Source organism: Macaca thibetana, chromosome 14 (assembly GCF_024542745.1).
Source record: "Macaca thibetana thibetana isolate TM-01 chromosome 14, ASM2454274v1, whole genome shotgun sequence".
In the NCBI taxonomy this organism is placed as follows: Eukaryota; Metazoa; Chordata; class Mammalia; order Primates; family Cercopithecidae; genus Macaca; species Macaca thibetana.
Window position 1 is genome coordinate 15468721 of NC_065591.1, and position 12556 is coordinate 15481276.

At 42.4% G+C, this 12556-nt stretch overlaps 4 protein-coding genes across 13 annotated transcripts in view; 3 read left to right on the forward strand and 1 right to left on the reverse strand.

The window, feature by feature from the left end:
• Window positions 1-12556, forward strand: part of MED19 (mediator complex subunit 19) — a 751866-nt gene that overhangs the window by 632369 nt on the left and 106941 nt on the right. The gene's annotated exons all lie outside the window — the stretch shown is intronic.
• The window catches only part of UBE2L6 (ubiquitin conjugating enzyme E2 L6), a 622645-nt gene that overhangs the window by 339849 nt on the left and 270240 nt on the right, over window positions 1-12556 (forward strand). The gene's annotated exons all lie outside the window — the stretch shown is intronic.
• Window positions 146-12556, reverse strand: part of CTNND1 (catenin delta 1) — a 71149-nt gene continuing 58738 nt past the window's right edge. For 6 of the 10 annotated variants that reach the window (XM_050758497.1, XM_050758503.1, XM_050758502.1 and 3 more), the window contains 9 exons: window positions 11261-11388; window positions 11008-11158; window positions 9762-9954; window positions 8699-8813; window positions 7426-7513; window positions 4239-4301; window positions 3086-3192; window positions 2587-2673; window positions 146-2287 (listed from right to left, as the gene is read on the reverse strand). In XM_050758497.1, coding sequence (XP_050614454.1) covers window positions 2276-2287; window positions 2587-2673; window positions 3086-3192; window positions 4239-4301; window positions 7426-7513; window positions 8699-8813; window positions 9762-9954; window positions 11008-11158; window positions 11261-11388 — 944 coding nt within the window. In that variant the 3' untranslated portion in view covers window positions 146-2275. The remainder of the gene's footprint in view (window positions 2288-2586; window positions 2674-3085; window positions 3193-4238; window positions 4302-7425; window positions 7514-8698; window positions 8814-9761; window positions 9955-11007; window positions 11159-11260; window positions 11389-12556) is intronic. The other 4 variants (XM_050758501.1, XM_050758498.1, XM_050758504.1 and 1 more) reach the window with 2 other exon arrangements.
• Window positions 2587-12556, forward strand: part of TIMM10 (translocase of inner mitochondrial membrane 10) — a 301193-nt gene continuing 291223 nt past the window's right edge. Inside the window, exon 1 of the mRNA XM_050758665.1 lies at window positions 2587-2596. The gene's annotated coding sequence lies outside the window, so the exon portion shown is untranslated. The remainder of the gene's footprint in view (window positions 2597-12556) is intronic.

The following is a 12556-nucleotide window of genomic DNA, read 5'->3' on the forward strand; positions in this document are numbered from 1 at the left end:
ACTTGGGGCTGAGCTCAAAATAAATCCTGGTATAACCTCCTTCTGGTTGCTCTGGAAAGGACACTGATACATAAGGAAGTAACAAAGATGAAAAGCAGGGAAGAAATAACAGCTTGAAGTGAAGAAATGACACAGACCCCCCACATACACACTTTAAAAACTTTATTTATATAAAAAACTCATTTGTTTTTAAAAGCATTAACAAGACAGAAAGAAAAGAGAAAAGGTATGGAGCAGAACACAGGCCCCTTAGTAGTGTTCGGTGGGAAGGTGGGATTTTTGGTTCTCTGGAATTGAATGTTTAGTGTTTTTATAAACAAAAGAGGAAAAAAAAAGTTAAAGGTCCCCAAAAGCCCATGGCTGTTCTATTACCCACACCCCACCGAGAAAAAAGAGCACCAGGAAAAGAGCAGAAGAGGACAAAAGAAATCAAGAGTGGAGCCAGGTCTGGATGGGGCAATTTCCCCTGTGCAGTATGCTCTTAGGGGTCACAGAGAGCAAAAGGCTCCTTTTTGCCAGAAAAGGTAGATGAAAGTGGGAAGAAATGGAAAGCGGGGAAAGGGTAAATGAGAAATTTTAATGCACGAGTAAAGGGGGTGGTGGGTTGTGCACTTTTCTCCTACCCCATAGCCTCAATATATAAGGGAAGGGGAAGAGAGGGATAAAGTTGCATGGAACAGAGCTTTTAGATTAGATTAAGGGGAGTAGAAGGCAAATAAGGAAAAGGATTAAAAATAATAATAATAATCAACCCGCATAGCAGCTGATTTCTCTAGCCCAACCTGCTAATTAATATATGCTAAAGTGAGAGGAGGCAATACTGGAGGGAGGGGACAATTGGGGAGACCACTTCCCTGTAACTCCTTCAGAGATGATGGTAAATTCTGGGCACCTAAGGAGTAAGAGTCACACCACTCACCTCCCTTACCAACCTTACTTTGAGATTCATCAGAATAGAATTTTGGCAAAATCCCACCCACATGCTGTTGAGCAAAAGCTTGCTATGACTGAAATCATGGCTATACCAATCCTCAGTGAAGAATCTGAGGTTCTCTAGGTCACTTCTCTTCTTTCTGCTATTTAGGGCCAATAGTAGGTAAGAAAGCAACAAAATATAATTTGCAAAATTATGAGAAATGAGACTGCAGAGGCAAAGAAAGGCACATGGAAGGGCGGGAGGAGATGCACCCCAGGCCAAAGGCACAAAGAAGAGGCAAAGCCAGGGGCAATCCCCACCTTGTAAGGGTAAAAGGGACAGGAGTTATGTACATCAAGTCCTTTAGTTTGCCAACCAATCCAGGGCAGAGGCAAGGGACAGGCCTATAAGGATAGGAAAAGGAGAAACAGGGGAGTGGGGAAGCCAGTTTCAGACTAATCGTTTCATGTACATTCCTACTAGCTCCTCCTAGAGGTCTTCTTCTTCCCAAAAACACATCTTTCTGCTCCTTCTCAACCAAAAGTCTTCCTTGACATTCTCCCCTTTCTATAGCCTCTTGGAAATGGCCAGGCCAACTCAGCAGACATATCACAGGGCGGGAGAAGTGGGTTAAGGACAGCCTCTGTTTAAGGGGCAGCAGCAATAGCCCAGGGTTGGCATGAGGCTTGCAGAAGAGATGGAGTCTGTAGGTTCTTGATGGTCCCTGCCTTGGAGATGAGGAGAGCAAGGTTTCTTAATCCCAGTTCTAGGAGACCTTCACTTACTCAAGGGTCCTTTGCCAGGTGGCATGTGCCAATGTTGCCGGCCTTCTTTGCTTCAAAAATAGCCATTAGGAATAAGAGAAGAGTTCACACTTTCCCCTCTCTAAAAGAAAATAAAAGTCCCTTCCCCACCAGGAAAAAAATCTTGATTAAGAATCATCAGTTTATCAGACTGCTGGACATTGCATATACAGCATGTAACTTCCAATTCTTCCCACGGCTTCCAGTGAAGATTGCTATTCTCTCCATCCCTCCCTCCACAAAAGGCCAAGAGTTCCAGGGAGAACTGGCAAAAAGAACTAATCTGCAGCAGTTTCTCAAAATATGCAAATAACTGAGTCAGGCTTCTTGGGAGAAAATGGAGAGAATGGGGGAGGGGGAAGCGTTGAGACAATTAAACTTCACCGGAAGAAGTTGGGAATTGATGGAAAGAAGGCAGCCACGTAGGGCTATAAGGGCAGGAGGCAGCCTGGCAGTTGGCACAATAGTCCAGCGAAGAAAAAGGAAAATCATCAGTCAATTTCACCACCAAAAAATAAAAGTACATATAAGCCCAGATGGAATGGAGACAGTGGTGCTAAATCTTCTGCTGTGGAGAAAAAAGAGAAAGAGAGGATGTTAGCGGGGTTGGGATTAAGGAGACCCCCCCCCTCAAAAAAAGCTGAGCAAATCTGGAAACAGGAAAGCAGCACATAATGGAGAATCAGATTACCAGCTGCATGTCCCAGACTCTTAAGAGGTAATAATCACAAAAGCAGAACCCCTCGAGCCCCATGTGGCTGAGACTAGTTAGCCTCTGGCCTGATCAGATCAGCGTGATTGACAAATTGCTGGCACACAGGAGCCTCCTTCCTCAAGGACAATCTTGGGGGTGACTGAAGGACATACCATGGAGGGGTAAGACACTTGGCCCCCCTCATCATCCAAAACCAACACATCCAACTCTTCCTCCAGAGATTCCTGCCCCTCGTCCTGCTGTGAACACATGCAATTTGTTAGTATGAGTAGAGACAGGAACCTCATGTGTGTGCCAGACCTGGGGAAACTCTGAAAATTTGTAAACTCAAACAAAACAAGATATAATAGTAAGAGAAGGGCAAAACATTCATAAACAGGGAGGAAGAGGAAAAAGGTAATGTTTGAAAATAGATCAGTTAGTGTTAGTCATATCAGTAACACTTTTTCAGACATGCTTCCCCCATTTTGACCACTGCAGAATAACGGCCCATGAAATCCCAACATGAGTCAAAACCCTTACTTTTTCCTAAAAACCCCTACGAGAAAAGGATGCGATCTTTCTCTGTACTTTTTTTTGTATTTCACAAAACACATAGGATTCAAAATAGAACTAGCCTTAGACAGATAGCAGTATATAAAAAGAATTTACCATCAAGGGTGTTGTTCCCTTCAATGGCTCCATGTCGCCTAGATCCCCCGATCGATCCAGTGTTCTATTGTGGTCTCCTCTCTCATTTGGTGTGGAATAGTTGTTATCTGGTTAAAAAAAAAAAAATTGTACGCAGAAATATGACATTCCCCTCTACTGTACAATATATATCAAGCAGATGGGTGTAATTAGGCACCACTGTTGGGAACTGAGCTTGCCAAATGCTCCAGAAAGGCACTGAAGTCTGATAGTCCCAACTTAAAGAACTTGAATCTGGCTGACCGCGGTGGCTCATGCCTGTAATCCTAGCACTTTGGGAGGCTGAGACGGGCGGATCACTTAAGGCCAGAAGTTCAAGATCAGCCTGGCCAAATGGCGAAACCCCATCTCTACTAAAAATATAAAAATTAGCCAGGTGTGATGGTGTACACCTATAGTCCCAGCTACTCAGGAGGCTGAGGTATGAGAATCACGCCACTGCACTCCAGCCGGGAGTGAAAGAGTGAGACTCTGTCTCAAAAACAGAACTTGAATCTTGAATCTAAGATGGAAGGCAATATGTATAAAATACCCAGAATATGGCATAATAAAGCTAAACAAGAGGTCTGTCTGAAAATGGTATTGGAATTAAAAGAAGAGCAAGTGAAATATGCTGCAATCGTTAGAAAGGACCTGACAAGGGAGAACAGGACTTGAGTTAAACCTTTGGAGACAAAAAGAATTTGGAAAAGCAAAAGGGAAGGACATACCAGTAAGAAGTATTACATGAGCAGAATCAAACTACAGAGTGAAAAGACAGAATAGCAAGCAGAATAGTTAGGCAGAAACAGAATGTATCCATTCACTCCGGAGAAGGAGACTGGGGTAGGAATATAATGGGCTATAAGTTTAGGGACACAAACTTGAATGTGTAGTAACGGGAGAGGCATAGAAAGATTTCTGAAAACCTTTGTGCATGTAGGAATGTGAAAAAAGTAGACAGATCAGATTTTATTAAATTTCCTTACATACTTCAAAATGGAAATGATCAGCCAATGCTCTCCCAGGATGGTAAATGGTTAAGGGTGTTAGAAAAAAAACTGTAGAGCTAGACAGCTCTCCTTAGCCCAGTGAAATATTACTCCACATCCTTAGGCAGGAATTAATCACATACCTAGCGATTTTGTGTTTGATCCCATATTGCTCATCTGAATTTCTTCCCGATCAGGTTTCTTATCTGTATGAAGTCAGAAAGTTATCCATGTCAAAAACAATTCTTCAAAATCTGTCCACATCATGAAAATTGCTCTCTGGTCCTCCTTTCTTCCCTTCATTCACACTTCTACTTAGCACCAACTATGTGCACCACAACGCCTGGATAATTTTTAAGTTTTTTGTAGAGATGAGGTCTCACTGCATTGCTCAGACTGGTCTCAAACTCCTGGGCTCAAGCGATCCTTCCACCTCAGTCTCCCAAAGTACTGGGATTACAGGTGTGAGCCATCACACTTGGCCCCTAGAGACTCTTAAATCAAAAAACAATTCCATCTAAACCAGCAGTTTTCAAATTATTTGGTCTCAAGGTCCTTTTACAGTATTAAGAATTATGAGGATCTAAAGAACCTTCATTGGTGTGAGTTATATGTATTAACTGTTACCATACTGAGAAGTTTAAAGTATCTATTTCACTTAAGTAAACTTATTACATGTTACCATAAACAATCTTTAATAAAATCCTTTACATTTTTGCACATCTCTTTGAAGTTTAGCTTAGATTCTCATATCTGCTTCTGCATTCAATCTGTTGTGATGTTATTATAGTTAATGTATATCAAGAAAATCCAGCCTCACACAGATTAAAAGTTGGAAAAGAGAGGATGATTTTAAGTCTTTTCAGATAATTGTGGTTATTATTCTTTAATAGTATATTAATTAATAGTATTTTCTTAACGGTTGATAGTAATGTGGAATCTATAATTAACAATCTCTTCATACTGTTTAATTAAAATCCATCGGTCCTTCTTGCACTTTTAATGGATCAATTACCTATGTGCGATTTTGACATATGCATTTGTCACTTGCAAAATACTGCTTCAAGTTATCCAGATGTTCAAAATGCTAACACATAGCATTATACAATATTTTGAAATCACATTTGTTAATATCACTGTTCATTTCATTAGAAAAGTCTTTTTTAATTTTATTCATGTATTTTTTGAGACAGGGTCTTGCTCTGTTGCCCAGGCTGGAATGCAGTGGCACAATCATGGCTCACCGCAGCCTTGACCACCTGGGCTCAAGTGATCCCCCTGCCTCAGCCTCCCAAGTAACTGGGACTACAGGAATGTGCCACCATGCCTGGCTAATTTTTTTGTACAGACATGGTCTCATTACGTTGCTCAGGCTAGTCTCAAACTCCTGGGCTCAAATGATCCTCCTGCCTCAGTCTTCCAAAGTACTTAAATTATAAGCATGAGACACTGCACTCAGCCTAGAAAAGTCTTTTCAGTATTGGGAAGTTACCAGGCTCACAGTAGCAAATAAAAGTTTTTCAAAACTACAATTTCCACTTGAAAGCTCAGGCAGCAAACACTGTGTTCTTTTCCTCAAAGCAACAAGCTTATCGCATTCATTTTTTGAGGAAATGTCTGCCAAATGCGCACATCTGAATAATCCCTTTGTCTACCAGACATTTTTTTTTTTCTTTTTTCTTTTTGAGACGGAGTCTCGCTCTGTTGCCCAGGCTGGAGTGCAGTGGCCAGATCTCAGCTCACTGCAAGCTCCGCCTCCCGGGTTCACGCCATTCTCCTGCCTCAGCCTCCCAAGTAGCTGGGACTACAGGCGCCTGCCACCTCGCCCGGCTAGTTTTTTGTACTTTTTTTTTAGTAGAGACGGGGTTTCACCGTATTAACCAGGATGGTCTCGATCTCTTGACCTCGTGATCCGCCCGTCTCGGCCTCCCAAAGTGCTGGGATTACAGGCTTGAGCCACCGCGCCCGGCCTACCAGACATTTTTTTCCAAGTAAAAATGGTGTTCCATTAAACAAAGTGGCTAGTGTGACTGGGTGCAGGATGTAATCCCAACACTTGGCCAAGGCAGGAGGATCACTTGACACCAGGAGTTCAAGACCAGCCTGGATAACATAGGGAGACCCCATCTCAAAATAAATAAATAAGCAATTAAAAAGTGGCTAGTCTAACTAGTAACTGAAACAATAACATAAGTACATTTCCTTAAGACAACCATCATGCTTTAATATGCTATTTCATCAGTACAGAATATTAAAAAGATGTATACTCAAGGGTAGAAAAATAATAAAAGTGATTTTTATTTTCTTATGAGATGGAGTCTCTACTCTGTTGCCCTGGCTGGAGTGCAATGGTGCGATCTCAGCTCACTGCAACCTCCGCCTCCTGGGTTCAAGTGGTTCTCCTGCCTCAGCCTCCTGGGTAGCTGGGATTACAGGGGTCTGCCACCACACCCAGCTAATTTTTGTATTTTTAGTAGAGATGGGGTTTCACCATGTTGGCCAGGCTGATCGTAAACTCATGACCTCAGGTGATCCGCCCTCCTCAGCCTCCCAAAGTGCTAGGATTACAGGCATGAGCTACCACACCTGGCCTGATTTTTTTTCTTCTCCAATTAAGTGAAAATGGCTCTCTGCTTTTACCTATGTGAGTGGCAATGAAGACTACAATGACTCATTCAGCTTTATGTCACTGCTAAGTCACCAGAAGCATCACTGCTTTCTGTGCCATAAGTACAAATGGTAACAGTCTTGGGACTCTCAGACCACACTTTAAGAACCAATAATCAAGGAAAAAGGCAAGTGTGATTAAGATAATAATGGTCACAATATACACTTCATGTGAAAAAGAAAAAAATTACAAAACAAAATATATAATTCATCTCAGAGGAAAAATGTGTTTGCTCACATGGTAAAAATGTTTAAAAAGATACAAGTGGTTTTCTCTGGATAATAGAAACAAGTGATTTTTTGTTATTTTTCTGATTGTTTATATTTTGTAATTTTAAAATAGTAATTATCTATTATAATATTCGGTATTAAATGGAAATTTAAAAGGAGAAAAAATAGAGAAAACAGACTAGAGTTCACTTTCCAGTGTTTTAAGTTCACAAGCAATGATAAGGGAATCACACTCAGGCTAATTACCTGTTTTGTTTTAATTTCTAATGCTTAGACCTACCCATTTCTGCATTAGGATCCTGGAGTGGAGAATTATTCCCCTCCCCCAAAAGACTACCCAATTCAGAAATAATATATATCCTATTTGTTAGTAAGCCACCTAGAACAGCAAGAGTGGCTAAAAGGAGAGGGTGTGCCTTCTGGATACTGCACCTGATTTTTGGTTCCGGTCAATGAGAGGGAGAGTACTATCATCGTATGAATGACTGCTCTGGCTTCGGGAAGCATTGTTTAGATTCACCTAGAGGCAAACACAAACGCAATAATATCACAGAATACTGAATTCACCCATATCTTATGCTCTAATGGGCATAAACCTCTAGGTTCCTATTCCCAAATAGAATTACAAAAAAGCAACTCATAAGAGTTGAATAAATAACCTAGATAGTGAAACAAACTAGGATATTATGGCTTCTATTTGTGTTCCAGAACAGGAGATTACAAAGGATCCAAATGTTGATACTATCAGAAGAAAATACAGTTTCAGAGAATAGTAAAAATTCTCTCAAAGGGCGATGGTAGATTTGGGCAAAAAGGCCATCATCCTTCATTATCACCTGCACCTAAAGTATGTTATGACGTAGAGGGATGCCTGAGCTGTGTCAGCAACAAATGAATTGTAGACACATCATCCTTTTGAGGAGTAAACCAAATGTTTTTTTTTTTTTTTTTTTTTTTTTTTGAGACAGGGTTTAGCTATGCTGCCCAGGCTGGAGTGCAGCAGTGTGATTTCAGCTCACTGCAACCTCCACCTCCTGGGCTCAAGCGATCCTCTCACCTCAGCCTCCTGAGTTGCTGGGACTACTGGCAAATGACACAACTGGCTACTTATTTTATTTCTATTTTTGGTAGAGATGGGTTTCACCATGTTGCCCAGCCTGGTCTCACACTCCTAGGCTCAAGCAATCCACCTGCCTCAGCCTCCCAAAGTGTTCAAATTACAGGTTTGAGCCAACACGCCTGGCCAGATAATTCCCAATGAAGAAATATGGGTCAAAAATAGATTCAACATGAGGCCAGGTGCAATGGCTCACGCCTGTAATCCTAGCACTTCGGGAGGCCGAGGCAGGCGGATTGCCTAAGCTCAGAGTTCAAGATTAGCCTGGCCAACATGGTGAAACCTCATCTCTACTAAAAATACAAAAAATCATCTGGGTATGGTGGTGTGCGCCTGTAGTCCCAGCTACTGGGGAGGCTGATGCACAAGAATCACTTGAACCCGGGAGGTGGAGGTTGCAGTGAGCCAAGACTGCACCACTTCACTCCAGCCTGGGCGACTGAGTAAGACTCTGTCTCCAAAAAGAAAAAAAAAATAGATTTAACATGATGGTGAAACAGCAGAAACCAAAGACAACAGAAGCATTATCCTGGGACCAAGAAAAAAAAAAAAAAAAAGTAAAAGTCTTGGTCTCAAAAGTTACTATACCTGAAAGTCTGATTTCTTCCATCCTTCTTTCTCCAGTGGCTTCCGCAGTTCCTTATATCCCCAGATTGTTTGTAATACAAGTGCTGCTGCTCGAACTTCTTTTTCTGAGCGGTTCCTTTGGAGGAAAGTAACACCATATGGAATTTGGATATAAGACCAGGAAAAAAGCTTAGACCCTATATCGTCTAATAACATAAGAATATAAATGCCAGGGGCAGGGCATGGTGGCTTATGCCTGTAATCCCAGCACTTTGGGAGGCCAAGGCAGGTGGATCACCTGAGGTCAGGAGATGGAGACCATCCTGGATAACATGGTGAAACCCCATCTCCACAAAAATATAAAAAAGTAGCTGGGCATGGTGGCACACACCTGTAGTCCCAGCTACTCAGGAGGCTGAGCCAGGAGAATCGCTTGAACCCAGGAGGTGGAGGTTGCAGTGAGCTGAGATTGCACCACTGCACTCCAGCCTGGGTGACAGAGCGAGACTCTGTCTCAAACAAGAATATAAATGCCAAAATGGGTTAAATCAAATTTTTACCAAATCCTGTATTCTACCCCAAATAGTGACACAAAAAAAGTCTGACATAAGAGCCTATTAATTTATGGATCAACATCAAGACAGGTAATAGAGCAATAGCTCTTCACACTTTACATGTAAATAAGGGGAAATTTCCTTTTCTTTTTTTTTTTTTTTTTTGAGATGAAGTGTCGCTTTGTCGCCCAGGCTGGAGTGCAGTGGCGCGGTCTTGGCTCACTGCAAGCTCCGCCTCCCAGGTTCACACCATTCTCCTGCCTCAGCCTCCCGAGTAGCTGGGACTACAAGCGCCTGCCACCACACCTGGCTAATTTTTTCTATTTTTAGTAGAGACAGGGTTTCATCATGTTAGCCAGGATGGTCCCGATCTCCTGACCTCGTGATCTGCCCACCTTGGCCTCCCAAAGTGCTGGGATTACAGGCATGAGCCACCGCGCCCGGCTTCCTTTTTCTTAGTAACCAAAAGAAGGAAACAACTCCCCACTCACTCAAATTCTTCTGATTGTAATTTTAGGTGGTAAGCTCACCCTGATTTGTTGATCAACACCAGCTTCTCAATACCCTGTGTCTCTCGAAGCTTTTTGGCAGCCTCCAAGTTCTCGGCGATAACCTCATTGATAGTGTTCAAAATAGAGACCACAGTGTCCTCAGAGAAATTCCAAGAGGAATTCTGCTGTCCTCCTGGCAGATTCTTTACCAAGTTAGGAACAGCATGTTTACCTAGTCAGAAAGAATGTATACAGGGAGAAAAGATCAAGTCAGGTCATGAAGAGCCTTACATTATACTTAATTGCATTAATCATATCAAGTGTAGGTGCTGTCCATAAGAATCAACTTCATTATCCTATAGGATTATCATCTCAAAAGGGCTAAGGACCTGAAATAGCCATGGATTTACTGTCCTACCTATTCCTTTATTTCTTTTCTACTTCAACCACATTGAAAGTATAAATACTGTATATTAGATAAGCTACACAGTCCTTTCAGATACTCTAATGAAAATATCTTGAATATTATAATAATTTGATAGAAGAGTTATTATGAATTTAAAAAATATAAATAAACAACTGGGCTCCGCTACTAACTAGCTACATTAACTCTGGGCAATTTACTTAACTTCCATGAGTTAAGTAATTTCCTTATCCTATAAAAAAAAATGGACCTTTGTAAAGTGGTGAGGATTTTTTTTTTTTTTTTTTTGAGACGGAGTCTCGCTCTGTCACCCAGGCTGGAGTGCTGTGGCCGGATCTCAGCTCACTGCAAGCTCCGTCTCCCGGGTTCACGCCATTCTCCTGCCTCAGCCTCCTGAGTAGCTGGGACTACAGGCGCCCGCCACCTCACCCGGCTAGTTTTTTTGTATTTTTTAGTAGAGACAGGGTTTCACCGTGTTAGCCAGGATGGTCTCGATCTCCTGACCTCGTGATCCGCCCGTCTCGGCCTCCCAAAGTGCTGGGATTACAGGCTTGAGCCACCGCGCCCGGCCAAGTGGTGAGGATTAAATGAAAACACAGAAGCATTTAACAATGCCTAGTAACAAAGTAAGTGCTCAATAAATAATAGCAATTATTATTCTATTTTTGAAGAGTTGTCATTTGTTTGCTTTCCAAGAACCATTAAATTAAAACCCTTACCAACTCTCGCATTCATGAACTATGAAGCGGGGGAGGGTCCTTCCCTTCAGTCATTTCAATAAATTCAATAAATTATAGGCATCTGCTGGACTACAAACACTGTACTAAATTTTGAGGTAATAGTTAGCATTCAACTCCTCACCAATTAATTCTTTGTTGCGAGCATCCACAGCCAGGTTTCTCAGTGCTCCAGACGCAGCTTTCACCACCCGCTCATGTTCATTAGTCAGGAGGTCAGCTATGGCAGAAAGAGCCTTCTCTTGACGCAGAGCAGAGCGGATGTATCGACCATACTAGAATAGCACATAGAAAGGGGTAGAACAAATTACAAATGGCAGCAAACTAGTTATCTAAGTTTTCCCATCTCCAAATCCATTTTCTAAAAGGTACTTTACCGTCCAGCGCCCAGCACACAAATTCTGGATAGCTCCAGCTGAGGCTTCTAAGATGGCAGGAGTCTTGCTCTCCTTAAGAAGTGAGATGTATATCCGAACCACCTCTGGCTGAAATAAGAGCTCATAGCCTGCACAAAAGAGAAAAAGAAGGCAGAAGGTGCTAATCAGTACCAATAAACCAGGCTCTAGCTGGCTGGAGTTCAGCCTTAATACTCCCGATTGATGTTCTATACCATCAGGTTCCCTAAACTCTCTCACACTCTCTACAGCAAATTTAGAGGCCAAATTCCATGTCTTAAGAATAATGAGGCCAGGCGCAGTGGCTCAACACCTGTAATCCCAGCACTTAGGAGGCCAAGGCGGGCAGATCACGAGGTCAGGAGATTGAGACCATCCTAGCTAACACGGTGAAACCCCGTCTCTACTAAAAATACAAAAAATTAGCTGGGCGTGATGGCGGGCGCCTATAGTCCCAGCTACTCGGGAGGCTAAGAGCAGGAGAATGGCATGAACCTGGGAGGCGGAGCTTGCAGTGAGCCGAGTTCACGCCACTGCACTCCAGCCAGAGTGAGACTCCGTCTCAAAAAAAAAAAAAAAGACTAATGAATCCATGGTAAGATTGGAACAAATATCAACTCATTATACTCAACTCCTCTCTTTCCTTCCTTCTTGACTCCTCTCCCATAGCTTTGCCTTTGGTTCTACCATGAGCGCTCAGGGGCTCCATTTAGCTCATTGACAGCACTCAAGGTTAAAAATTCCTCATCTCAAATCAATTATTTCTAACTTAACCCAGTCATTCTTCCCATCTTTGCAATTACTACGACGGTCCATTACAGATTAAACGTTTATAATTTTTATATCCATGGAGAGCTGTGAACTTTGGACTCACTGTATTGATGAATATAAAGATCCAAATTTCTTATAGTAAAGTGTAAAAATTATCTTTTCTTTTCTTTTGGAGACGAGTCTCTATCTGTCGCCCACGCTGGAGTGCAGTGGCGCGATCTCAACTCACTGCAACCTCCGCCTCCCGGGTTCAAGCGATTCTCCTGCCTCAGCCTCCAGAGTATCTGGGATTACAGGCACCTGCCACCATGCCCAGCTAATTTTTGCATTTTTAGTAGGGACAGGGTTTCACCATGTTGGCCAGGCTGGTCTCAAACGCCTGACCTCAGGTGACCTGCCCGCCTCAGCCTCACAAAGTGCTGGGATTACAGTCATGAGCCGCCGCCCCCAGCCTAAAAAGTATCTCTTAGTAAAGGAGCTTCTTTTAAAAGTGAGGTTTAAGTCTCA